The 25,407-nt window shown below is 35.9% G+C and overlaps 1 protein-coding gene across 1 annotated transcript in view; it reads right to left on the reverse strand.

Annotated features, from left to right (window-relative positions):
* The window catches only part of ADGRA3 (adhesion G protein-coupled receptor A3), a 141,102-nt gene that overhangs the window by 78,274 nt on the left and 37,421 nt on the right, over positions 1 to 25,407 (reverse strand). Inside the window, exons 5-9 of the mRNA XM_027836611.1 lie at positions 18,942 to 19,013; positions 15,849 to 15,920; positions 10,577 to 10,648; positions 7,660 to 7,820; positions 6,739 to 6,952 (exon numbers count right to left, since the gene is read on the reverse strand). Of these exons, the coding sequence (XP_027692412.1) occupies positions 6,739 to 6,952; positions 7,660 to 7,820; positions 10,577 to 10,648; positions 15,849 to 15,920; positions 18,942 to 19,013 (591 nt within the window). The remainder of the gene's footprint in view (positions 1 to 6,738; positions 6,953 to 7,659; positions 7,821 to 10,576; positions 10,649 to 15,848; positions 15,921 to 18,941; positions 19,014 to 25,407) is intronic.

Consider the following 25,407-nt stretch of genomic DNA (forward strand, 5'->3'; position numbering starts at 1 on the left):
AACTATCCAAGGTACTGAACTATAGCTATTTACCAAGTGGATGACAGCCTAATAATTAATCTCTGCTTGCCTCAAACCTTACCTATCAACTGATATCAACTGACTACATCAGGCCTGGTATATGTTCATACCTAAAAATATACTTTTCCAGACTTCAGTTCATTAAAAAATAAAATAAATTTACTCCTTTTTTAGATACCGAGCATTCCTTATACAAGAATAAGATGAAAGACTTGAAATTCAGGTAAAGGATATCTGAATATGTTGTACCCAGAAATAAAGTAATGATTGACATTGCTGCCTATTGCTCATTGATAAAGTCAATGAAATAAATGTCCACATTTCAGGAGCTTAGAAAGCTACCAAAGGGGAAAAAAATGGGTGGAGCCAAGATGGCAGAGAAAAACCAGGAAGTTGCCTAGTTTTCCCCAGTTTTCCTCAGAAACATTAAATTAAGTCTCTAAAAGAATTCTGAAGCAACGGGACCCACAAAAAGACAGAATAAAACACTTTTCCAGCCAAAGAAAACTTGGATGAACTTCAGGAAAAGTCTGTCTCACTTAGGTAAAAGGGGAGCAGAGCCCAGCGCAGGCAGTGTCCAGGTAAGCCAACACAGCACAGATCAGCACCTGAGACCTCATAGTCCTGGCTCAGCAGGCTGGTGGTACAGAAGGCTAGTTGTGAGGCCTCCAGCCTCAGCACAGTAGGCAAACTGCCAGCCCTGGAACCCAGGACACAATAGTCATGACTAGATCAGGGCAAGTGCAATGGGCAAGCTGCCAGCCCTAGAGGCCCTCGTAAAGAAAGCCAGTGCCAGGCCCCCAAACTCCCAGTGCAAGAAACTGGAAGAGTGCCCTCTGTACCCAAGAAGCAGAGCTCAACTTTTAAAAGTGAGCAAAAAACATAAAAGAGTCCTGACCATAGAAAGCTACTATGGCAACAGGGAATATCCAAACACAAACTCAGAAAAGGACAGCAATGTCAAAATGCCTACATGCACAGCCCAAAGTAAAACAGATTATGAACTGGTCTCAAGCCCAAAAAGTCCTCTTGGAAGAGCTCAAAAAGGATTTTAAAAATCAAGTAAGAGAGGTAGAAAAAAAAATGGGTAAAGGAATGAGAGAATTATGAAAAAAGAGTCAACAGCATGGGGGAAAAAAAGCACAAAAATTGACTGAAGAAAATAACTCCTAAAAAAACATAAAATTGTACTTCAAGGAGCCAAGATGGCAGAGTAAGCAGTAGATTGCTGTCCCTCTCCCATTCTCATGACCAAAGACCCATAAAATAGCTCCCCAGAATAGATCCTAGAATACTGGAGCAGTGGAAAGATGGAGTAAAGCAGTCTTTTGATGTGGGAGACTTAGAGAATCAACAAAAAAGGTCTGTATCAGTTGGATAAAAGGAGAGCACAGTCCAGGACAGGAGGCATCCCAGCTAGCTGGCAGCAGGCTCCACCTCAGCAAACCAGCGGGAGATCCCAAGCCCTAGAACGATGGAGTAGGCAAATGCCAACACCAGCACCCCACACATGCCTTAGCACAGCCAGGGTTAACTGGAAATATTCCAGCTCAGAGAACCACCACATACACCAGTGTAGTCCTGGACATAGCCCAGGCATCTTCCAGCAGCTGGACCTCCCTGTGCTTCAGCACAGCTTCAGACAAGTAGGCGTCCTCCCACAGAGGACCTCTACGTGCTTCACCACAGCCTGGGAAAATGCCAAAGAACAAGACCTGGCCTCAGCATACAACAGACACCACCACTAGGACCCCAGCTCACCACCAGGTAAGCTGAAAGACCCCTATAGCCTCCAGCAGCCAGCACCTGATACCCAGCACACAAAGCCAGTGACCAAGCCCCTGGCACCCAGCACAAGGAGCTAGGGACAGTGGCCCCTGTGCTCAAGAAAGCCCAACTTTAAAAGCCAGGAAATAGGCAAACATCATGAGCAAAAAACAAAAATGAATACCGACCACAGACTCTTTCTATGACAGGGAAGATCAAAATATAAACTCAGAGGACAACACTGTCAATAGTCAATATATCTACATCAGAAACCCTAAAGGGGAATATAAATTGGTCTCAAGCAAGCATTCTTGGAAGAGCTCAAAAAGGATTTTAAAAGTCAAATAAAAGCAGTAGAAGAAAAACTGGGAAAAGAAATGAGAGGTATGTAAGAGAGAATCAATAGCTTGGAAAATGAAAGACAAAAATTGACTAAAGAAAAAAACTTAAAAAGTAAAATTGGCCAAATGGAAAAGGAGGTACAAAAGCTAACTGAAGAAAACAATTCATTAAAAATTAGAATTGGGCAAGTGGAAGCTAATGACTCTATAAGACATCAAGAACTAGTCAAACAAAATCAAAAGAATGAAAAAAAATAGAAGAAAATATAAAATACCTCATTGGAAAAACAACTGATCTAGAAAATAGATCCAGGAGAGATGATTTAAGAATTACTGAATTACATGAAAGCCATGATCAAAAAAAGAGCCTGGCCAGCATCTTTCAAGAAAGTCTCAAGGAGGGGCAGCTACATGGCGCAGTGGATAGAGCACTGGCCCTGAAGTAAGGAGGACCTGAGTTTCAAATACGGCCTCAGACCAAACACCTGACATGTACTAGCTGTGTGACCTTGGGCAAGTCACTTAACCCCAACTGCCTCATTAAAAAAAAAAAAAGTCTCAAGGAAAACTGCCCTGAAGTCCTAGAGGGTAAAATAGTCATTGAAAAAATTCACCAATCACCTCCTAAAAGAGATCCCCAAATGAAAACTCCAAGGAATATTGTAGCCAAATTCCAGAATTATCAGGTCAAGGAAAAAATCCTTCAAGCAGCCAGAAAGAAAAAATTTAAATATTGTGGAACAGTCAGTAGTATTATGCAGGACTTAGGAGCTTCTACATTAAAGAATCAGAGGGCCTGGAATATGATATTCCAGAAGGCAAAGGAGCTTGGATTACAAACAAGAATCAACTATCCAGCAAAACTGAGTATAATGTTTCAGAGGAAAAGATGGACATTCAATGAAATAGGGAATTTTCAATCATTCCTGATATAAATAAAAAAAAAACCAGAACTGAACAGAAAATTTGATCTTCAAATATAAAACTCAAGAGACGCATCAAAAGATAAACAGGAAAGAAAAAATAAAAAGATATTATTCAATAAGGTTAAACTGTTTACATCCCTATACGGGAAGATAACTTGTAACTCTTGAGAACCATATCTTTATTATAGCATTTAGAAGGGGGTATACAGAGACAAGAGGGTGTGGGTATAAGTTGACTTTGATATGATAAAAAAAAATAAGAGCCAGATGGATTTACAAGTGGATTCTACCAAACATTTAAAGAACAATTAACTCTAATACTATACAAACTTTTGAGGAAAATGGGTGGAGTCCTACAAAATTCCTTTCATGACACAAATATGGTGCTGATACCTAACACAGGAAGAACCAAAACAGAAAATTACAAATCAATTTTCCTAATTAATATTGATGCAAAATTTTTCAGTAAAACATTAGCAAAGAGATTATAGCAATTTTTTTTCCTAAGTATAGTACACTAAGAACAGGTGGGATTTATAGCAGAAATGCAGGGCTGGTTCAATATTAGGAAAACTATTAGCATAAATGACCATATCAATAACAAAACCAATGGAAATTAGATGATTTTCTCAACAGATGCAGAAAAAATTTTTTGACAAAATACAGCACCCATTCCTATTAAATACACTAGACACCATAAGACTAAAGGGAGCTTTCCTTAAAATGATTAAGTAGTATTTATCTAAAACCATCAGCAAGCATTACCTGTAATGCGGATAAGTTAGAAACCTTCCCAGTTAGATCAGAGGTGAAACCAAGATACCCATTATCACCACTATTATTCAATATTGTACTAGTAACATTAGCATTAGCAATAAGAAAAGCAAAAGAAATTGAAGGAATTAGACTAGGCAATGAGGATACAAAACTATCACTCTGTGCAGATGATATGATGGTATACTTAGAGAATCCTAGAGATTTAACTAAAAACTACTTGAAACAATTAAAAACTTTAGTAAAGTTGCAGGATATAAAATAAACCTATATAAATCATCAGCATTTCTATATATTACCAACAAAGCCCAGCAGCAAGAGAAAGGAAGAGAAATTCCATTTGAAGTAACTGTAGACAATATAAAATATTTGGGAGTCTACCTGCCAAGACAAACTCAGGAACTATAAAAACACAATTACAGAACACTTTTCACACAAATAAAATCAGATCTAAATAATTAGAAAAATATCAGTAGCTCATGGGTAGGTCAAGATAATATAATAAAAATAACAATTCTACCTAAATTAATTTGCTTATTCAGTGCCATACTAATCAAACTACCAAAAAATTATTTATAGGGCTAAAAAAAAAATGACAAAATTCATCTGGAAGAACAAAAGGTCAAGAATATCAAGAGAATTAATGAAAAAATAATGCAAAGAAGCATAGCCTGGCCATACCAGGTCTAAAATTATATTATAAAGCAGCAATCATCAAAACTACATGGTACTGGATAAGAAATAGAGTGGTGGATCAGTGGAATAGGTTAGGTACACAATACACAGTAGTCAATGACTACAGTAATCTAATTTTGATAAACTCAAAGACCCAAGCTTTTGGAACAAAAGCTCATTATTTGACAAAAACGGCTAAGAAAACTGGAAAACACTATGGCAGAAACTAGGTTTAGAACAACATCTTAAACCATATGCCAAGATAAGGTCAAAATGGGTACATGATTCGGACATAAAGGATGATACCACAAGCAAATCAGGAGAGCAAGGAATAGTTTTCTTGTCAGATCTATAGAAAATGGAAGAATTTATGAGAATATTATGAAATGCAAAGTGGATAATTCTGATTATATTAAATTAAAAAGTTTTTGCACAAACAAAACCAATGTAACCAAGATTAGAAGGAAAGCAGAAAGCTGGGAAACAATTTTTACAGCAAATGTTTCTGATGAAGGCCTCATTTCTCAAATATCTAGAGAACTGAGTCAAATGTATAATACAAGTCATTACCCAATTGGCAAATGGTCAAAGGACATGAAAAGGTAGTTTTCAGATGAAGAAATTAAAGCTAGCTATAGTCATATGAAAAAAATGCTCTAAATCACTATTGATCAGAAAAATGCAAAATAAAACAACTCTGAGGCACCACCTCATACCTGTGAGATTGGCTAATATGACAGAAAAGGAAAATGATAAATGCTGGAGAAGATGTGGGGAAAACTGGGACACTAAAGCATTGTTGGTAGAGTTGTGAACTGATCCAGCCATTCCAGAGAACAATTTGGAACTATGTCCAAAGGGTTATAAAATTGTGCACACTCTTTAATCCAGCAATACCACTACTAGGTTTGTATCCCAAAGAGATCATAAAAAAGTGGAAAGGACCCCCATGTACAAAAATATTACAGCAGCTATTTCAGTGGTGGCAAAGCACTGGAAATTGAGGGGATGTCCATCAATTATGGCTGAACACTTTTTTCACTTTTTTTGTTTTTTGTTTCTTGTGGCTTTTCCCTTTTGTTCTGTTTCTTCTTTCACAACATGATTAATGTGGAAATATTTTTACATGGATGCACATGTATGATCTATATCAGACTGCATGCTGTCTTGGGGAGGGAGTACAGGAGGGAGAAAAAATTTGGAACTCAAAATTTTATAAAAAATGAATGGTGAAAACTATCTTTACATGCAATTAGAAAAAATTAAACACTATCCCCCCCCCAAAAAAAGGGAAAACAATGAAAAAAACACACACACAGAAAGCTACCAAAGCCCAAAGGTCCAATCCAGGTTGTAACTATTCTAGATTTATTAATGCAGTGTTAATTTGATTTTTATAAAAACAGTACAAAGTTAACTCTAATATGCAGTTTTATAACTACGATTTATGGATTCTGGATGAATAATGAATGTAGGCCTAAGGTCCCTGGTATCTGACATTTACCTTATTTATGTCTATTCTCTATAATATGAATCAACTGAATAATGATATGATTATCATCCCTTTAGGGTGCCATGTGAAGCATTAGTACATTCAAAGTAATATAAAGTGAAGGGGGTCACAAAGTAAAAGTACAGTTTTATCAAGATTTGAATAGCTAAGCATGCATGCACATATCAACACAACAGATGTGCCTATACAAATGTGATTGATTATATCTGCTGAGTTATTATAGAAGGCTTCACACAGTAGTCTGAAGAATTAGACGCTACATACTTTTAAAATATTACAGTTAGAATGAGAGAAGACTGGCCAGTTCTTAAGTAGACAAATACCCTTTGTTTGTAAGTCTCCCATTTCCTAATTCATCTTGAGATTAAGAAGTTATATTTTCTTCAAGGCTGAATGCTTAAAATGACAAAAGCAAGAAATAAAAATCTAGCAGTAGTAAATAGATTTAAAAACTGGAGGTGGAGTTAAAAAACAATTCCTAGAAAATTTAACCTAGTAAAAAAAATACTAAACATTTGGAGAAATGCTCCTTTTTAGGAAAGAGATCAGATATAACTATTTAATATGATATTGACAAATAACAGAACAAGTAAAAAATACATTTTTTAAAGTTCTAAACTAGTTAAGAAAAAAACACAAGTTGAAATTCCAACAATATAAGCCAAAAATATAAATATAGTCTACAAAAATAATGCTTTCCTTAAAAAAAAAAAAAATTTACCTTGCAATCAATGAGCAGTTGTGAATCATGTTCTTTTCAACAAAGATACCTTGAGATTCATTAGTTTCAACTATTCTTCCATCCTGGTACCATAATACCTGCATGTCCTGATCAATATAAGAAGCCATACATTGAAAGGGAAGGCTATCCCCTTCAAAAACAACTTGACGATGAGATGGAGTCATGTAGAAAGATGGTAATTCAAGAGGAGGATCTAGAATTATTTCGGGGGAAAATGCAGTAAGCTAATAATGCTACAAACAGAAACTAAATTGAAAAATTACAGAAATACTAAACAAATGAAATATAAAAACATGTCACCAATATAATGACAGTATCGGTAAATCCACTGTTGAATAAGTTCAAATGATAAATGAAAACAGAGTTGAGTAAGTTTCAAAGAAAAACTTGTTCCATACTGAGCTGTGACCTTTAGAGTTGACTCTAGAGTAAGTATCATGTAAAGAAACCTTAAGTCCCCTCTATTAAATTACAGTAGTGTTCTACCAGTTACATTCTAATTAATAACTAGAGAAACTGAATAATTAGTTGATATGAAAGTTACATATTGCATTACTTTAAAATTGCATTACTATTCATTAGTTATTATTGCTGATAGAAAACATTCGATAATACACCATAATTATAAATGAGTTTTCACTAAACAAGAAACTGTTAAGATGAAAGTAGATTAAGATTTGGGTGAAAAGCTCCCTTTAGGCAAAAAAACCATTAATGGAACATTTCTAGTTTAAGTACCTTAATTGACAATAGGATGAATTTTGTTGTTTTTAAGTATTCCTAGAAAAGTTCATGCAGAACAACAGGATACAAAACAAATCAAACAAAATGCCCAGAATTAACATCTTGTGGAAACCAAAATATAAGAATTTAATAGTGCTTATTTTATTTCTCCCTTACCGCAAGTCAATAGCTCCTGTTTAACACCAGTAACTGGCTGAGCCTGAAGTGATTTAGGGTAAGCACATCTGGTTTCACGTACAGTGATATTTCTCTCTTTTACCCATCGATGCATCCACAATATATTGCAATCACACAAAAGGTACTCAGTTTGAAATTCTCTAAAATATGCAAGATATAAGCCACAATTATTGAAAATTATTAAATCATATTGTTATTAACATGAAAATATTATTTGTTCTTTATCTCTCACTGAGGTCTTCATGAGGCTTGCATATTTGGCTTTCAGATACCCACTCAGTGGAACCTCTTTAAAGACTTTTTTTAATTATTTTGGCCATAGAAATTGTTTCAATTCTTCCTACTTATATAACCCAGCACCTAGCATAGTGTCTGACACATAGTACATGCTTAATAAATGCTTGTTGGTAACTGGCACTGATCTCTGTCATCTCTGAACATCAAGAGAATTTATGGTGGATACTACTAATTTTAGCAATTAAAAATATACTACTTATATTAATACTTCATGCTTTTTTTCTCACTAACTAGATCATATGGTGTGTTACGGAAGGATGCATGCTAATAGTTATTTTGTAAATCTCTCCTCCCTGAACCAATATACAACACATCATAGTATTCCTTGCTTTTTCTTTTTGCTTTATCATGCTGTTTTTCTGATATTGAACCAGTCTTCCGTGACTAATATAAACTCTGTGCTTAGTCATAAGTAATCATCATTGTAATGTATAACTATATTCTATTAATATTTGATATTTTTACATCCATACTCATTAGGAAACTTGGTCTATATTTTTCTTTTCTTAGTTTTACCAGACCTGAAAATCAGCATCATATTTAATTCCTAAAAGATACTGTGTAATGTTTCATATTTCTCCATATTTATGAATAATCTAATTAATATAGCTACTTATTCAGGTAAAGTTTGAGAGAATATAGCCATTAATCCCTCTGGACCAGGTGTTCTTTTCTTTTTTTTCTTTTTTTTTTTTAAGGCAATTGGGGTTAAGTGACTTGCCCAGGGTCACACAGCTAGTAAGTGTCAAGTGTTTGGTCTGAGGCTGCATTTGAACTCAGGTCCTCCTGACTTCAGGGCTGGTGCTCTGTCCACTGTGCCGCCTAGCTGCCCCCCAGGTGTTCTTTTCTCAGGGTAAACTGTTAATGACTGATCATTTCTTATTCTTATAAGAGTCAATTCAAATGAATATGTGCTGCATAATTTTTCTTAATTTATACAAATGGCAGCCAGCTTGCCTCAGAGTCAGAAGACCTGGGTTCATCTCTTGGCATATATTGGCTCTGTGACTACGGGAAAGTCATTTACTCTTAGACAGTTGCCTAGGGCACCAAGACGTTAAGTTGCAGTATAGGTACTGATCTGCATTTGCAGAGGGAATTCTCTCCCGGAGAGTCTCATATGCCAAAAAAAATCACAGGTTCAGTCCATAAGGACAAAAAATCTATTTCTTTTAAATTCTCTAACTTTTTTTTTTAAGTTCTACATAGCATTCCCTAATAACATTCAGAATTTCTTTTGTTTTTGTTATGAACAATTAGTGGTTTGGTTGTTCTCTCTTTCATTCTCCCTTTTTTTGGACTAAATTTAATGAGGGTTTGTTAATTTCATTAACTTTTTTTTAAGCTCCTTTTTTGTTTGTTTTATCAGTACAAATGATCTTTCATTTTCTATTCTATTTATCCATAAAGCTTTCTGAATTCATAAGTATGACTATTGTTATATTAAAACAAAGTAGATAATCCCTCTCATACTTCCTAAGAAGGAACTTAAAATTAGAGATCTACATTTATATCAGGATATAAGGAAGTATTTAACTTGGTCACTTAGCTGTATGTAAATTGTATGTCATACAATTTAAGCAGCTTTCATACTGGAAAGAGCTAAAGTAAAACCAGTAACCACACCAACTATCACTTGATCAGGAAATAGGTGAAAAGAGGGACAACCAAAACCTAAGCATAAAAATAAAAGTAGGATTCTAACCTGAGTAAGTTACCATTCCATCCCCAGCTACCACCTTTCCTTCTGATCTTGTTGCCACTGGTTTCAAACTCAGACAACTTTTCAGTTTTAGATAAAAGGGTACTTTCCCAACCCCTGCTAAAAAACTTCCACTATCATTTTCAAAACTACCTTAGCCTTCACTTGCTTTCAAGTTTTAAGAAAAGCCTCCTCTAACTGGAGAAAATGATCTGCAAGGAATGTTCTTATTTTAGATGTCTTGTCTATGGTGAGATTAGCGGAGACAATGACTGATAGCAATTAAAAAAAAAAAGTCTAGTCATCAGAATTTCTTTATTGAAACTCACTACAAGATATTATGAATTAAGGTTAACTGTTGGGAAAGTATATAAAACCAAAGAAAAACCCCTTATTTATAAAAGAGCCAAAGAAAAGAGTATTACAAAATGTTACGATCAAAAATATGTTGGTTTATGTAATATTTGGAAAATAATATTTTTCAAAACTTGAAATTTACCTGGAATCATTTATGAGGTATGAATGTTTGTTTCATTTGTAGACAGGAAAGGCATATTCTATAATGGGTTGAGAAAATGATTGAGTTTTTTTCTCATGAAAAATTTCACCATTAAAAAGGATAGCTAGATAGGGCAATGGATACATCAGGCCTAGATCAAGAAGACCTGAATTCAAATCCAGCCTCAGACAACTTACTAGCTGTGGGACCTTGGGCAAATCACTTAACCCTGTTTGCCTCAGTTTCCTCTTCTATAAAATGAGTTGGAGAAGGAAATGGCAAACCATTACAGTATCTTTGCCAAGAAAAGCCCAAATAAAATCACAAAAGTCAGACACGACTGAGAATGACTGAACAGGCTAAATTTTTTAATTTAATGAATAAAAAAATTTACTCACAAGGACCGTAAGGAGCCAAGGTAATCAAAAGTTCCTTGTGCTAATGAAGAAAACAAATTTCCTGAAAGATTTCTGCAAGAAAAAAAGCCAAAAACAAAGAAACTTCATTTCATTTCAATAAACATGTTTACTTAATATTACATGCCACTTTTACAGAACTTCATTTCCCCACAACTACCCTAAAACTGACAATTACATAATCCTCATATTATCAGAAGCAATGTGGTATACTTGAAAAGCAAACTGTATTTGCAGTCACGTGATCTGAATTTTAATCTGGGCTTTTCAATTTACTACCCACATATAACCTTGGGAAAAACACAATCTCTCAAGGTCTCAGTTGCCTTATTTGGGGCAGCTAGATGACATAGTAGATAGAGCACTGAACCTGGAGTCAGGAAGACTCATCTCCTTGAGTTTAAATCTGGCTTCCGACACTTACTAGCTGTGACCCTGGATAAGTCACTTAACCTATTTGTCTCTATTTCCTCATCTGTAAAATAAGCTGGAAAAGAAATGGCAAACCACTCCAGTATCTCTGCCAAGAAAACCCCAAATGGGGTCAAAAAGAGTTCAATACAACTGGAACAAGTAAACAACAACAAAAAAGAAGGGACCAGTCTAGATGACTTTTAAGATCCCTTTTCAGTTCCAATGCTAATATTCTGTGAGTTTTATAAAACTATGTCTCTAACTTTACAGGAAGAGATCCTTTCAAATAATTTATTTACTGTGGGTTTAAATAAGCTATGTATTAGACTATTTATTAACTAATTGCCTCAAGTATTTCATAATATTATAGTTGAAGAAAAAAACGTTTTTACCTTGTCCGTTATTCATTAACTTTAGAAAACTGATTATGAATACGTAATATACTAGGAGCTAAAGGAGGTTAAAAAAAAAACAGGCTATGATCTTGGCCCTCTTAATGTAATACATTTGCTTATTTTTGTTAGGTTGCTAAATGAGATTTTTTTTTCCCTTATCAGTCTTCAGATAACCTTAGCAATGTTCTTTCTTAGCCCTCTTGCAAAAGATTTTAGAGCTTCAAGAATCACAAGATCATAGCTTCTAAGCTGGAAATGAACTTAGAGGTTCAGCTCCTTCATTATGCAGATAAGAAAACTAAGTTCCAGATGTTAGATGTTAACTGACCCCCAACCCAAGTCAACAATAATGGAAGAGCCAAAATTAGTTCCCTAATTCCAAATCCTATACTTCTTCCACTACACCAAGCTGTTTCAGTTATTAATAAATCAAATATTCAGAGTATATAACAAAGGTAAATTTAAAACAGGAAATGCTTAAAACTCATTTCCTTAGTATTACCTATTTAAGAAAACATTTTTCTTCCATAAAGTCTTAAAGTTAAAATTGAAAATATAGCATACTTCAGGAAAAAAAAAAACCTGTACTGAGATCATTTCCAACCAATATATAAGAAGCAAATACAATTAATCAATTAATCTCACAAATAACAAAAAGAACAACAGTCCAAGACAATGGATCTTTATGTTACATACTTGTTCAATAAACTAAATAATGCCAATCATTAATTAAAAGATCATAATTTTCCTAAACAACTGATAGAACTATATAGAAAAGCAACTCATTCGTAAACTAAAAAAGGGAGGAAGGAAAAAAGAGAAGGAAGGAAGGAAGGAAGGAAGCGAGGCTCTTAAGTACCTGCTAAGTGCCAAGAATTATACTAAATGTTTTACAGTATTATCTCATTTCATCTTCACAACAAACCTGGAAGGTAGTTACCATTATCTTCATTATACAGATGAAGAAACTGAAGCAGACAGAGGTTAAGTGACTCACTCAGGATGACACATAATTGAACTGGGTCTTCTTCACTCCAGACTAGAATTCTAACCACTGAGCCACTCAAAGGTATACTAGTACTAGTAGAAACAGTAGTAAGAGCTGCAAATTCATTGCATTTTACAATTGACAAAGCACCTTCATGTACTTTGTCTCGCTGAATTAATCAATGGATCAGTATTTATTAAGTACCTACTATTTGTCAGATACTAAAGACACAAGAACAAAGAATGAAAAACTATCTCCTCTTAAAAGGTTTATATTCTATCAAGAAGACAGCTTGTGTATATAGAAGTAAAAGAGTTAAAATAAGTCTGTCTCCAGGAGTTCACATTCTAGACTGCCACCTTCTGGAGGGCAGCAGTCATGTTACCTTCCACCGTAACCCACAGTGCACAGGTGATGTTTAAGAAAATATTTTATCCACAAAGAAAAAAAAAAAAGAAATTATTTTATCAGGGGCAGAGCCAAGATGGCTGAGTAAAAGCAGGGACTTGCTTGAACTCTCTCCTAAACCCCTCCAAATACCTGTAAAAAATGGCTCTAAACAAATTCTAGAGCAGCAGAATCCACAAAAAGACAGAGTGAAACAAATTTCCAGCCCAAGACAACCTGAATGGTTAATTGGAAAGGTCTATTGCGCCAGGCTGGGAGAGGAACGCAGTTCGGTGTGGGCATAGGCAAAACACGACTCAGCGAACCTGGAGCAGGCCTCAGAGGACTGAATCACTGGCAGCTGTGGCGGTTTCCAGACTTCTCAACCCACAAACGCCAAAGACAACTTAGAAGATCAGTGGGAAAAGTTTGTAACTGCGGTGAGAGAGAATGTCGGTCCCAGCCACAGTTCCCGCACGCAGCCCCGAGGCAGCAGCTACTTCCTGAGCTTCCAGCCCAGAGACTGAGGGGGAATCAAGTGGCTGATCAGAGGGGGATTGCAGAGATCTCTTTGCTGGTGCTAAGGCAGGATTCTCTTGCTTTGCTTGTGCTCGGATCTGGGTCACAGTTCTGGGTGGCAGTCCTGGTGAAGAGTGCTGGTATGGTGGAGCTTGTGGTGGCAAGTGGAGATGGAATCCTCCTCACAGTTCCAAGGCAGAAAAGAGTGCTTGCGGTCACTCATAGACCAGAGCACAGACCAGGAAAGGAGTAAACACCTTGCCCCTTATCATACCACCTTGGGAGAACTGAAAATTTACAGGTTACTAGAAGCATCTCTGAAAACAGCTGCACAAAACCCCTGAAGCTTGAGACAGTACATTCTCCACACTGGAAGCAGACCCCTACCTTAACAAAGAGTTTAAAACTCAAGCAATTGGCTGGGATCATGAACAAACTGTGGAGAAAAAGTCAGACCATAGAATCTTTCTTTGGTGACAAAGAAGATCAAAACATACAACCAGAAGACAACAAAGGCAAAGCTCCTACATCCAAAGCCTCCAAGAAAAATAGGAATCAGTCCCAGGCCATGGAAGAGCTCAAAAAGGATTTTGAGAAGCAAGTTAGAGCAGTGGAGGAAAAACTGGCAAGAGAAATGAGAGTGATGCAAGAAAATAATGAAAAACAAGTCAACAGCATGCTAAAGGACACCCAAAAAAATACTGAAGAAAGTAACATCTTAAAAAATAGCCTAATCCAAATGGCAAAATAGATCCAAAAAGCCAATGAGGAGAAGAATGCCTTAAAAAGCTGAATCGGCCAAATGGAAAAGGAAGTCCAAAATCTCATTAATGAAAATACTTCCTTAAAAATCAGAATGGAGAAATTGGAAGCTAGTGACTTTATGAGAAATCAAGATATTGTAAAACAAAACCAAAAGAATGAAAAAATAGAAGACAATGTGAAATATCTCATTGGAAAAACAACTGACCTAGAAAATAGATCCAGGGGAGATAACTTATCTGAAAGCCATGATCAAAAAAAGAGTGTAGACAACATCTTTCAAGAAATTATCAAGGAAAACTATCCTGATATTTTAGAACCAGAGGTAAAATAAAAATGAAAAGAATCCACCAATCACTTCCTGAAAGAGATCCCCAAAGGAAAACTCCTAGGAACATTGTAGCCAAATTCCAGAGTTCCCAGGTCAAGGAGAAAATATTGCAAGCAGCCAGAAAGAAACAATTCAAGTATTGTGGAAACACAATCAGGATAACACAGGATTTAGCAGCTTCTATGTTAAGGGACTGCAGGGCTTAGAATATGATATTCCAGAGGGCAAAGGAGATAGGATTACAGCCAAGAATCACCTACCCAGCAATAATGACCATAATCCTTCAGGGGACAAAATGGTCACTCAGTGAAATAGAGGACTTTCAAGCATTCTTGATGAAAAGACCAGAGCTGAATAGAAAATCTGACTTTCAAATATAAGACTCAAGAGAAGCATGAAGAGGTAAACAGGAAAGAGAAATCATAAGAGACTTATTAAGGTTGAGCTGTTTATATTCCTGCATGGAAAGATGATATTTGTTAACTCATGAGACCTTTGTCAGATTAGGTAGTTTGAGGGAAAAAATTATATGTATGTATATAAATAGATAGATAGATAAATAGAGGGCACAGGGTGAGTTGAAGATAAAGAAGTGATATCTAGAGAATAAAATTAAGGGGTGAGAGAGGATTATACTGGGAAAAGGAGAAAAGAAGAAGTAGAATGGAGTAAATCATCTCACATAAAACAGACAAGAAAAGGCTTTTACAGTGGAGGGGTAGTGGAGGAAGGTCAGAGGGAATGAGTCAATCTTATTCTCATTGGATTTGGCTTAAGGAGGGAATAACATACACACTCAACTGGGTATGGAGATCTATCTTACTCTACAGGAAAATAGGGGGGAAGGGGACAAGAGAGCAGGGGGATGATAGAGGGGAGGGCAGATGGGTGGGTATTCAGAAGCAAACACTTCTAAGGAGGGACAGGGTCAAAAGAGGGAACAGAATAAACAGGGAGTGGGATAGGATGAAGGGAAATATAGTTAATTTTCCACAGCATGGCTACTATGGAAGTATTTTGCATGACTTCACATATATAACCTGTACTGACATGCTTGCCTTCCAATGAGGGTAGGTGGGAGGGAGAAAGGAAGAAAATCTGGAACCTGAAGTTTTAAAGACAAAAGTTAAAAAAAATTGTTTTCACATGCAACTGGGAAATAAGATATACGGGCAATGGGGTATAGAAATCTATCCTGCCCTACAGGAAAACTGAAGGGAAAGGGGATAAGAGAACGGGAGGCAGAGATAGAAGGGAGGGCAGGTTAGGGGAAGGGGTATTCAGAATGCATGCCATTTTGGGATAGGGGGACAGATGAGATGGGGAGAAAATTTGGAACTCAAAATATTGTGGAAGTGAATGTTGAAAACTAAAAATAAATAAATTTTTAAAAAAACTTCTATCAATAAAACATTTCATTACATTTTAATGTTTTAGAGAAACAAAAGGTATACTTACAATCTAACAAGGTTTGTGAGTCCTCTAAATATGTTTGCATTCAAACATCCTATTCTGTTGTTGGTCAAATCCCTAAGAAAGAAATAAAAAAGTGTATTCTTCTCACTGTATGTGTTCAACATGAGATTTTTCAATTAGGTTTCCTGGCTAATGCTCACTTCCTACAGAAAAAAAGCACAGATGTACAGTACCTTTTCTTTCCAGTACGGTCAGTCAGTCAACAAACATTCATTAAACACTTGTGCCAGGCAATTTGTCAAGTGCTAGGGATAGATACAAAGACAAAAGAGCTGCCCCTATCCCCACCCCTGGCCCAAAGATTAAAATTGGGAGACAGCATATACACCTATAAACATAGATAAAGGATAGGAATAGAGATTAGACCTGTGATTTCATTGGTACAGGGAATTCTCTGAAGAAAAACGTCCTGTACCAATGCAGGGTAGAATTTTCTTATAGCTTATAGCTTATAGTCTTAGAGAGGACTCTAGAGCAGAGAGAAGCTATGCGTTTCATCCAGGGTCACACAGTCAGTTGGTGTCAGAAGTAGGTCTTGAAATTCAGGTTCTCATGGCTGTGATGCTTGCTCTCTATCCAATTCATCAAGCTGCCTCTTCTTAGATATAAAATATGCCCATGATATGTACAAAATGAATAAAAGGTGAGAGGGAGGTCACCAGTAGCCAGGGGCTAAGGAAAGGTTTCGAGTAGAAGGTGGCACAGGAGCAGTCTTAAAAGAAATCAGAGAGATCCAAAGAGGTAGAAGAGAGGAGGGAAAGCATCACAGTCAGAAACAAGGAGACACAAGGCCAAGTGTCAATAGTCATCTATATAAATGGGAGATGAAGGAATACCTGAAAATAATATTTTAAGGACAGTGAAGCACATTCCTCAAAATACCCTGTACAAAGTGGTACTAGAGGTAGTACAGAGGTGTTGCTATTTTATTTAACCCCATTTGGGAAACTCTCTGAGAGTTGAAATAACTTGCTCAAAAATCACATAGCTAGTAAGCATCAGACCTGAAATATGAACCAACTAACCCACCTCCTGAATAATACTTTGGTATAACTCGCTCCCTGCACCCTCATAGTTTCATTATACTTCTCTCCAGCTTTCATCTGACTTCGTGTGAAGTTGGTATGAGGAGATCTAGAAGTTCTTCTTCTAGATTAAATTCTTAATGGTTGCCTGATTAAATTTTTAATGGCATCTTACATAATGAAAGATGGCTCCTGACATTATACTAATAAGTTTTTAACTGGAAAAGTAGAAGAGGGGACCCAGACAATCAAGGATGATTGAAAATATGTGACCAATGTGGAAAAGAGGTTAGAGAAGGCCAAGTTATTAAATGCTATTAGGACTTTTAGGCCCATTCATGAAACATTCTGAAGCTTATTACTTTCTACCTCTGTGTTATCAACTTAAAGAAACTGCAGTTTTGATCACAGTGGCAAAAAAAAAAAAAAAAACTGAATTAATTTCTGATTTTATCTCCTACCTAAGTAATCTGAAGGTATTTCAGTTATTTACTTCTTATAGTGTCTAAATATATATTTTTTTATTTTATTTTATGGTGAGGTAATTGGGGTTAAGTGACTTGCCCAGAGTCACATAACTAGTGAGTGTTTGAACTTAGGTCCTCCTGACTCCAGGGCCAGTGCTCTAGCCACTGTACCATCTAAATGCCCCTAAATATAATTACTTTAACAAGACTTTACTGAAAGATATCCAGAAAGATAACTTGATCACTTACCACTGAATTGGCTACAGCAGAATGACTTACCCAAACTTACACAGCTGGAGTCAAAGGCTAGATCTAAACCAAAGTCTTCCTGACTCCAAGTCTTGTATTCTACCTACTAAGCAACCCTACTTCTATTCTATCTTCCTATAGTTCTGATCAAATTTTTTTTAATACAACATCTGCCACTTTTGATGGATATACAAAATTTTTGCTATTCTATCTATAAAAAGTTTTGACTAAATATTCCCATTTTTCCTTCTGTTTTGAAATGCTTAACTAAAAACTCAGTAAAGACGACTTTAATTTCTAATTTTAATTATGCCACTTTCACAATATTTTAGGTCCAGTTATACAGAAAGAGATACTAAATTACCAAATTCTGGAGTCTCCTGGCTGGTAAAGTACTAGATAGCAAAAACTTCACTTTACTTTCACATAAAGTCTAAATTTCTTTTTCAGCTGGTTTAACTGCTTATGTATCAGGCAAGAACTTTAGAGCTAGAAAAGGGCTTTAATTAACTGTTGGCTATAGAACCAATTATATTTTAAATTACAATAATAGTGGGCCAATCCTCCTACACAAAGGACCTAAACCATTTTTTACTCTCTTCCTCAGGATAATTCAACATTCTCCAAATTCTATTAAAAAACTGCAAAATTAACCTTCTTCAACTGGTAAAATATAAATTAAATGATTATAAGAGAATATGTCTACCATTATGTTATTAAAACTATTCTGTACTAAATTTATGAAAAGGCATTAAAATAATAATGTTCAGGTCATCACAAAAAAAAAAAAACCGCAAACAAAGCTGTTTTGGCTGTTTTACCAAGCCTAAGCAATTGGGAAGAACTACAAAATAAATGAGAAGTTAATAACATATATAGAATGCTAAAAGTGTGCAACTAATACTACAAATAAAAGAATGAAGACAGATTTAATCAGGCAGCAACGCATTAGAAAAAGAAATAGAATTTTTTAGTTGATGGTAAATACTATAAAATATATACCCTCCTACCTACACCACAAAAAATCCTAACATGGTATTAGGCTATATTAATGCTAATATAAATAAAAACAATACTAGTCACATAAATAGTCTCATGTTCAGTACTCAGTAAAATTCCATAATATTACATCTTGACCAGTGAGCTTTGAGAGCAGGATAAATGAATAAATGTAAAATCTTTCACAGGTGTTCATATTACACAATCCAAACCTACAGATTAATAATACTCTTATTGAATATCATTAATTTATTGGAACATTCATATGACTATTCCAAGTGGTAAAACAGCTACTTATACAAATTCAAATTAATGTCCTAAGATCAAATACTTACAATCTTTTTAGAGAGGAAAGCCCCCAGAAAGCACCTGGATCTATAGTACTAATAAGATTGTTTCTCAGATCCCTGTTATGAAAAAAAAAAAGAAGGTATTAACATATGAAAAATAAAGAAAAATATCCATTAACAAATACATCAAGGTATTCTAAGTAAGTTTTTATCTATTACAAAAGCATGCATGTTTTCTCTGAGTCATAAGAAAAACTAAACAATGAACTCTGAACTTACAAAGAAACAGTTCTCATCATGGCTTTTCTGACTTTTTTTTTAAACATATTTTAAAAATCATGGACTCATCTGGAAAAAGTCCAACCATTCACCTACTCCAGGGTTCTCAAAATGACTCAAAAAATGAAATAATAATTTCACACATCTCCTTATCATCAGAAAATGTAAACTCAAAATTTCTCTACTCCACTAAACTGTGCCACCATCACAGCTAAAGTCTTCATTTTATGCCTGGATTATTGCAACAGCCTCCAAGATATTCCCCCACAAATGCTATTCTTTTCTTGTTCCCATCCATTCACCACAACCAAATTAAAGCACTGTTTTGGTCATGCCACTTCTGTTCAAAAATCTTCAATGTCTCCACTCTGCCTACAAGATAAAAAAGTACTTAGTATGGCACTCAGCACTCAGCTATGATAAACAAAAAATAAAAAAACTAAAAACAAAAAACAACAAAAAAAAAACTAAAAAAATAAAGCACTAGACTTGTCAGAGTACCTAGGTTTAAACCAATCTCTACTATTTACTACCTGTATCACCTCTCCTGTTCTCAGTTTTCTTATCTTAAAAATAAAAGGGGGTAGGAGAAGAATGACCTAGGTTCTATATACCTCTAACACCTAAAAATCTCTTTTAGTTCCAGGGAAAGTGGTATACCTTCTATTCCCTGAATACACTTTTACTTTGCCTATGTTCTTTTTCCTATGTTATTTCCTCTGCCTCAAATATCTCCTTCATTCTCCTCCATCTAACCAAATCCTAACTAATCTTTAAGGCCCAATTCAAATCTCAATCTCCTTCCATGTCTAAAGTTTACTATATGTGCTTTACTAAATACTTCCTGCTACTCTTTAAAGTTCTCATGTTTCTCCTCTTAAACTCAATGATAATTACAAAATTAGATTAAACACACATACACACCCCTAACAATAAAACTCTTCACATTTCAAATTTATGATTACTCACAAAACTGCAATACTAGTTTCCCCATGCTAAATACAAATTTTGTACTTGCTTATTTCTAACAATAAGGAACACTATGTACTTTTGCAATAGACAAACTATGAAATTCCTTCTAATGTTTAGTTTTATATACATTAATACGGGAAGATAAGTAATTCTTGGTATCTCACAAATTAAAAAAAAACCTAATAACTAACTCAAATTTCTCAAAGTAAGGGTAGGTTTGTGCTAAAGTATTCAGATTAATTTGTTTACCTTAATTATATAGGTGGTCAGATTTATCCAATAACTTCCTCCCAAGCAGTACAACTTTTTCAGAATCCATTAACAATTTTAACCAATTAGGATAAAATTAACACAGTATAATATGGTACCTGTGATGACTTAAAAAGAATTAATGAACCTCTACAAATTCCTTTTTTTACCCAAGAAAGTGGTTTATTGCCTGATTAGTTTGGGCCCAGTGAGGGAAAGCATCTTACAGAGATATCCCTTTGCAACATCTGGTTTCCATGAACTCGTTAATTTTTGTATATTTCAAAATGATTTCATTAAAAATCTATTTGTTTCCTATATTATCCTGGGTCTTCCAGTTCTAACTTACTATCTGTGTTAACGCTGGGCAAGCCACTTAACCCCGTTTGCCTCAATCTCTTCATCTGTAAAATGAGCTGAAGAAGGAAATGGCAAATTATCCCAATATCTCTGCCAAGAAAATTCTAAATAGGGTCACACAGAATTGGACATGACTGAAACAACTGAACATGAAGATGTAAGGGTGGAGTTAGAAGCCTTTTTTTAAAAATCCAGATTGGGACAGCATTGTAGCATACCCAATAAAATGTCAAACTTGGAGTCATAAAGGCCTGAAGTAGTGAAATAGTGCCTCTTATATTTCCTACCTGTGTTATTGGGGGCAAATCATTTAACCTCCCTCAGGCTCAGTTTTCTTATCAATAAAACGTAACATCTGCCTCACAGAATTTTGTGAAACTCTTGACAACTCATAAATGCATATGTTGTTACCTATCAGAGAATGGAAGCTCCTTACATGAGAGAAGGCACTATTTCATTATTGTCTTTGAATCCCCAGCACCTAGCATACAGTAAGTAGCTAAAACGTTTGTGGATTAATTGCAAAGAAAAATGTGGGTTCAAAAAAATCCAGACACAAGAGTTTAGATTCAGTATGACAGGCAAGAGTCAATGAAGGGTTTCTGAATGGGAAATAACAATAATAGTGCTTAAGGAAGATTAATATGGCAACAGATTATAGAATATGTTGAAGCAAAAGGTCTTGAATCAGAAAGACTAGCTTGGAGAAAACATTAACTAAATATTCTTGTAATTTTCATCTTTATAAACCACAATGAGGAATGAGCAGCTTAGGCCTAAATTCAGTATTTTTTTTCTCAGAGCAGTTATTAAAAACTAAATTAAAGAGATAATGGCTTATTAAAGACCATAATCTAGTTGTTCCCAGACAATTTAAGAATTTGGAACATTTATAAATCTCTCTGGAATCCTATAATTCCTTAAGCCCAGGATTTAACCACAAAGTACTGACAAGTTAGGTCAGGTCTGAAGGAGATGGTGGCATATTTTCATGGAGCTAGGCCTTGGCAGAGAATACTTTACTTTATAATCTCTCAGAAATTCAAGTAATATGTCAGAAAAGACCAGAACTGAGTAGAAACTTTGAAATGCAAACAGAAAAGTCAAGAAAAACATTAAAAGGTAAATCAGAAGGAATTAACAGCAATAAAGTATTTACGTACTAACAGGGGTAGTTGATATAAGTGTCCTACCCTAATGTTATCTGGCTTCATAAGAGGAGTTAAATAAGACAGAGTCCCTGAGAAATGTTTAAGTTTTCATGATTTTATAAGAAGAAAAGAGAAGGAAAAAAGCAGCACACTAGAGTAGAAATGGGGAAGGACAGGGGAACATCTCACATAAAGGGGTACATAAGTAGAAGACTACACAAATAAGGAAGGAGTTGGAGCTGGCATCATTTAAACCTCATTTGAACCTGAATCAGTCAAAAGAGGATTGAACATACAAAGAGTTTGGCACAGAAAGAATTCAACTCAAAAAGGAAACAAGAGGGAATGAGGAAAGGGGAAAAAGGAAGAATGGGAAGGAGGGTACATTCAGGAAGGGAGATGTGAGAAGCAAACAGTCTTACCTTAGAAAAAGGAACATAAAGAGGAAATTGCAAGGAAAGAAAGAGTAAGAAAATATGGTTGGAGTCTTTAAGAGGGAAAAAGACAGAGGGTAGAGGGGAGGAAAACGCATGTAAAATAGAACCCTGATACTAATACTAAGAACATTCCTACTCTCTCACTAACCTCTTGGTGGCAGGGATTATAGACTGGGACAAAATATGAGAATAGGATGGAGGAAATACACAATTAACAATCATTACACTCAATATGAATGGGATAAACTCACCCATAGAAGAGGATAGTGGAATACATTAGAAACGAGAATATGACAAAACACTATTTAGAAGAAATACGCTTAAAACATAAAGACTGATACCAGGGGCTGCTAGATGGCACAGTGGATAGAGCACTGGTCCTAGATTCAAGAAGACCTGAGTTCAAATCCGGCCTCAGACACTTGACACTCACTAGCTGTGTGATCCTGGGCAAGTCACTTAACCCCATTGCCTAGCCAAAAAAAAAAGACTGATACCAACTTAAAACAAGTAGTTGAAGCAAAATCTATTACGCTTTACCTGAAGAGGCTATTGGCCACTTGACTAGGCTTTGAAATCCTATTCAAATTAGGGCTACTAAAAATCATTTAAGACGGTTGTCTAATAGGTATATATAGCATTTGCCCAGAAAATTCAGGTACAACATCTTTAATAACCGACTGAGAGGTGGAACCAAGATGATGAAGTAAAAACAGTGCCTTGCGTGAGCTCTCTCCTAAACCCCTCCAAATACCTGTAAAAAAAATGGCTCTAAACAAATTCTAGAGCAGCAGAACCCATAAAAAGACAGTGAAACAAATTTCCAGCCCAAGACAACCTGAATGGTTAATTGGAAAGGTCTACTGCACCAGGCTGGGAGAGGAACGCAGTTTGGCATGGGTGCACAGGCAAACACCAGACCTCAACTAACCTGGAGCAGGCCTCAGGGCACTGAATCATGGGCAGCTGCAGTGATTTCCAAACTTCTCAACCCCAAAACACCAAAGACAATTTAGAAGGTCAGTAGGAAAAGTCTGTGACAACTGTGAGAGAGAAACTCCGTCCCTGTCCCAGCTCCCGGGGTGGTGGCTGCTTCCAGAGCTCAGCCCACAGACAGTGGGGGAATCAAGGGGCTGATCAGAGGGGGATTGCAGAGATCTCTTTGCTGGTGCTAAGGCAGGATTCTCTTGTTTTGCTTGTGCTTGGAGCTGGGTAACAGTCCTGGGTGGTGGTCCTGGGGTGAGGAGGAGCACTGGTGTGGTGGAGCTTGTAGTGGTGTTGGAGAGGGAATCCTCCTCACAGTTTCAAGGCAGAAAAGAGTACTTGTGGTTACTCACAGACCAGAGCACAGGCCAGGAAAAGAGTAAACACCTCGCCCTTCATCATACCCCCTTGGAAGAACTAAAAACTTAGAAGTCCCTAGAAGTATCTCTAAAAACAGCTGTACAAAACCCCTGAAGCTTGAGACAGTACATTCTCCACACTGGAAGCAGACCCCTACCTTAACAAAGAGTTTAAAACTCAAGCAATTGGCTGGGATCATGAACAAACTGTGGAGAAAAAGTCAGACCACAGAATCTTTCTTTGGTGACAAAGAAGATCAAAACATACAATCAGAAGAAGAAAACAAAACTAAAGCTTCTACATCCAAAGTCTCCAAGAAAAACAGGAATCAGTCCCAGGCCATGGAAGAGCTCAAAAAGGATTTTGAGAAGCAAGTAAGAGCAGTGGAGGAAAACTGGCAAGAGAAATGAGAGTGATTCAAGAAAATCATGAAAGATAAGTCAACACCTTGCTAAAGGAGACCCAAAAAATACTGAAGAAAGTAACATCTTAAAAAATAGCCTAACCCAAATGGCAAAAGAGATCCAAAAAGTCAATGAGGAGAAGAATGCCTTAAAAAGCAGAATTGACCAAATGGAAAAGTCTAAAAGTCTAAAAGCTCACTGAAGAAAATAGTTCCTTAAAAATTACAATGGAGCAAATGGAAGCTAGTAACTCGATGATAAATCAAGAAATCATAGAACAAAACCAAAAGAATGAAAAAATAGAAAACAGTGTGAAATATCTCACTGGAAAAACAACTAACCTAGAAAATAGATCCAGGAAAGAGAATTTTAAAATTATTGGACTATCTGAAAGCCACGATCAAAAAAAAAGAGCCTAGACGTCATCTTTCCAGATATTATCAAGGAAAACTGCCCTGATATTCTAGAACCAGAGGGTAAAATAGAAATTGAAAGAATCTACCAATCACCTCCTGAAAGAGCTCCCCAAAGGAAAACTCCTAGGAATACTGTAGCCAAATTCCAGAGTTACCAGGTCAAGGAGAAAATATTGCAACCAGCCAAAAAGAAACAATTCAAGTACTGTGGAAACACAATCAGGATAATGCAAGATTTAGCAACTTCTACATTAAGGGACCACAGGGCTTGGAATATAATATTCTGGAGGTCAAAGAAGATATGATTACAGCCAAGAATCACTTACCCAGCAAAATTGAGTATAATCCTTCAGGTGAAAAAATGGACATTTAGTGAAATAGAGAACTTTCAAGCATTCTTGATGAAAAGACCACAGCTGAATAGAAAATTTGACTTTCAAACATAAGACTCAAGAGAAGCATGAAGAGGTAAACAGGAAAGAAAAATCATAAGGGACTTATTAAAGTTGAACTGTTTACATTCCTGCATGGAAAGATGATATTTGTAACTCGTGAGACCTTTGTCAGTATTAGAGTAGTAGGAGGCAAAAAATTATATGGATAGATAGATAGATAGATAGATAGATGGCACAGGATGAGTTGAAGATGAAGGGATGATATCTGGGGAATAAAATTAAGGGGTGAGAAAGGAATATACTGGGAAAAGGAGAAAGGGAGAAGTAGAATGGGGTAAATTATTTCACATAAAACAGACAAGAAAAGGTTTTTACAGTGGAGGGGTAGCAGGGGAAGGTCACAGGGAATGAGTGAATCTTATTCTCATTGGATTTGGCTTAAGGAGGGAATAACATACACACTCAATTGGGTATGGAAATCTATCTTACCCTACAGGAAAACAG

Source organism: Vombatus ursinus, unplaced genomic scaffold, assembly GCF_900497805.2.
Source record: "Vombatus ursinus unplaced genomic scaffold, bare-nosed wombat genome assembly UNPS02014818.1, whole genome shotgun sequence".
NCBI classification, from domain to species: domain Eukaryota; kingdom Metazoa; phylum Chordata; class Mammalia; order Diprotodontia; family Vombatidae; genus Vombatus; species Vombatus ursinus.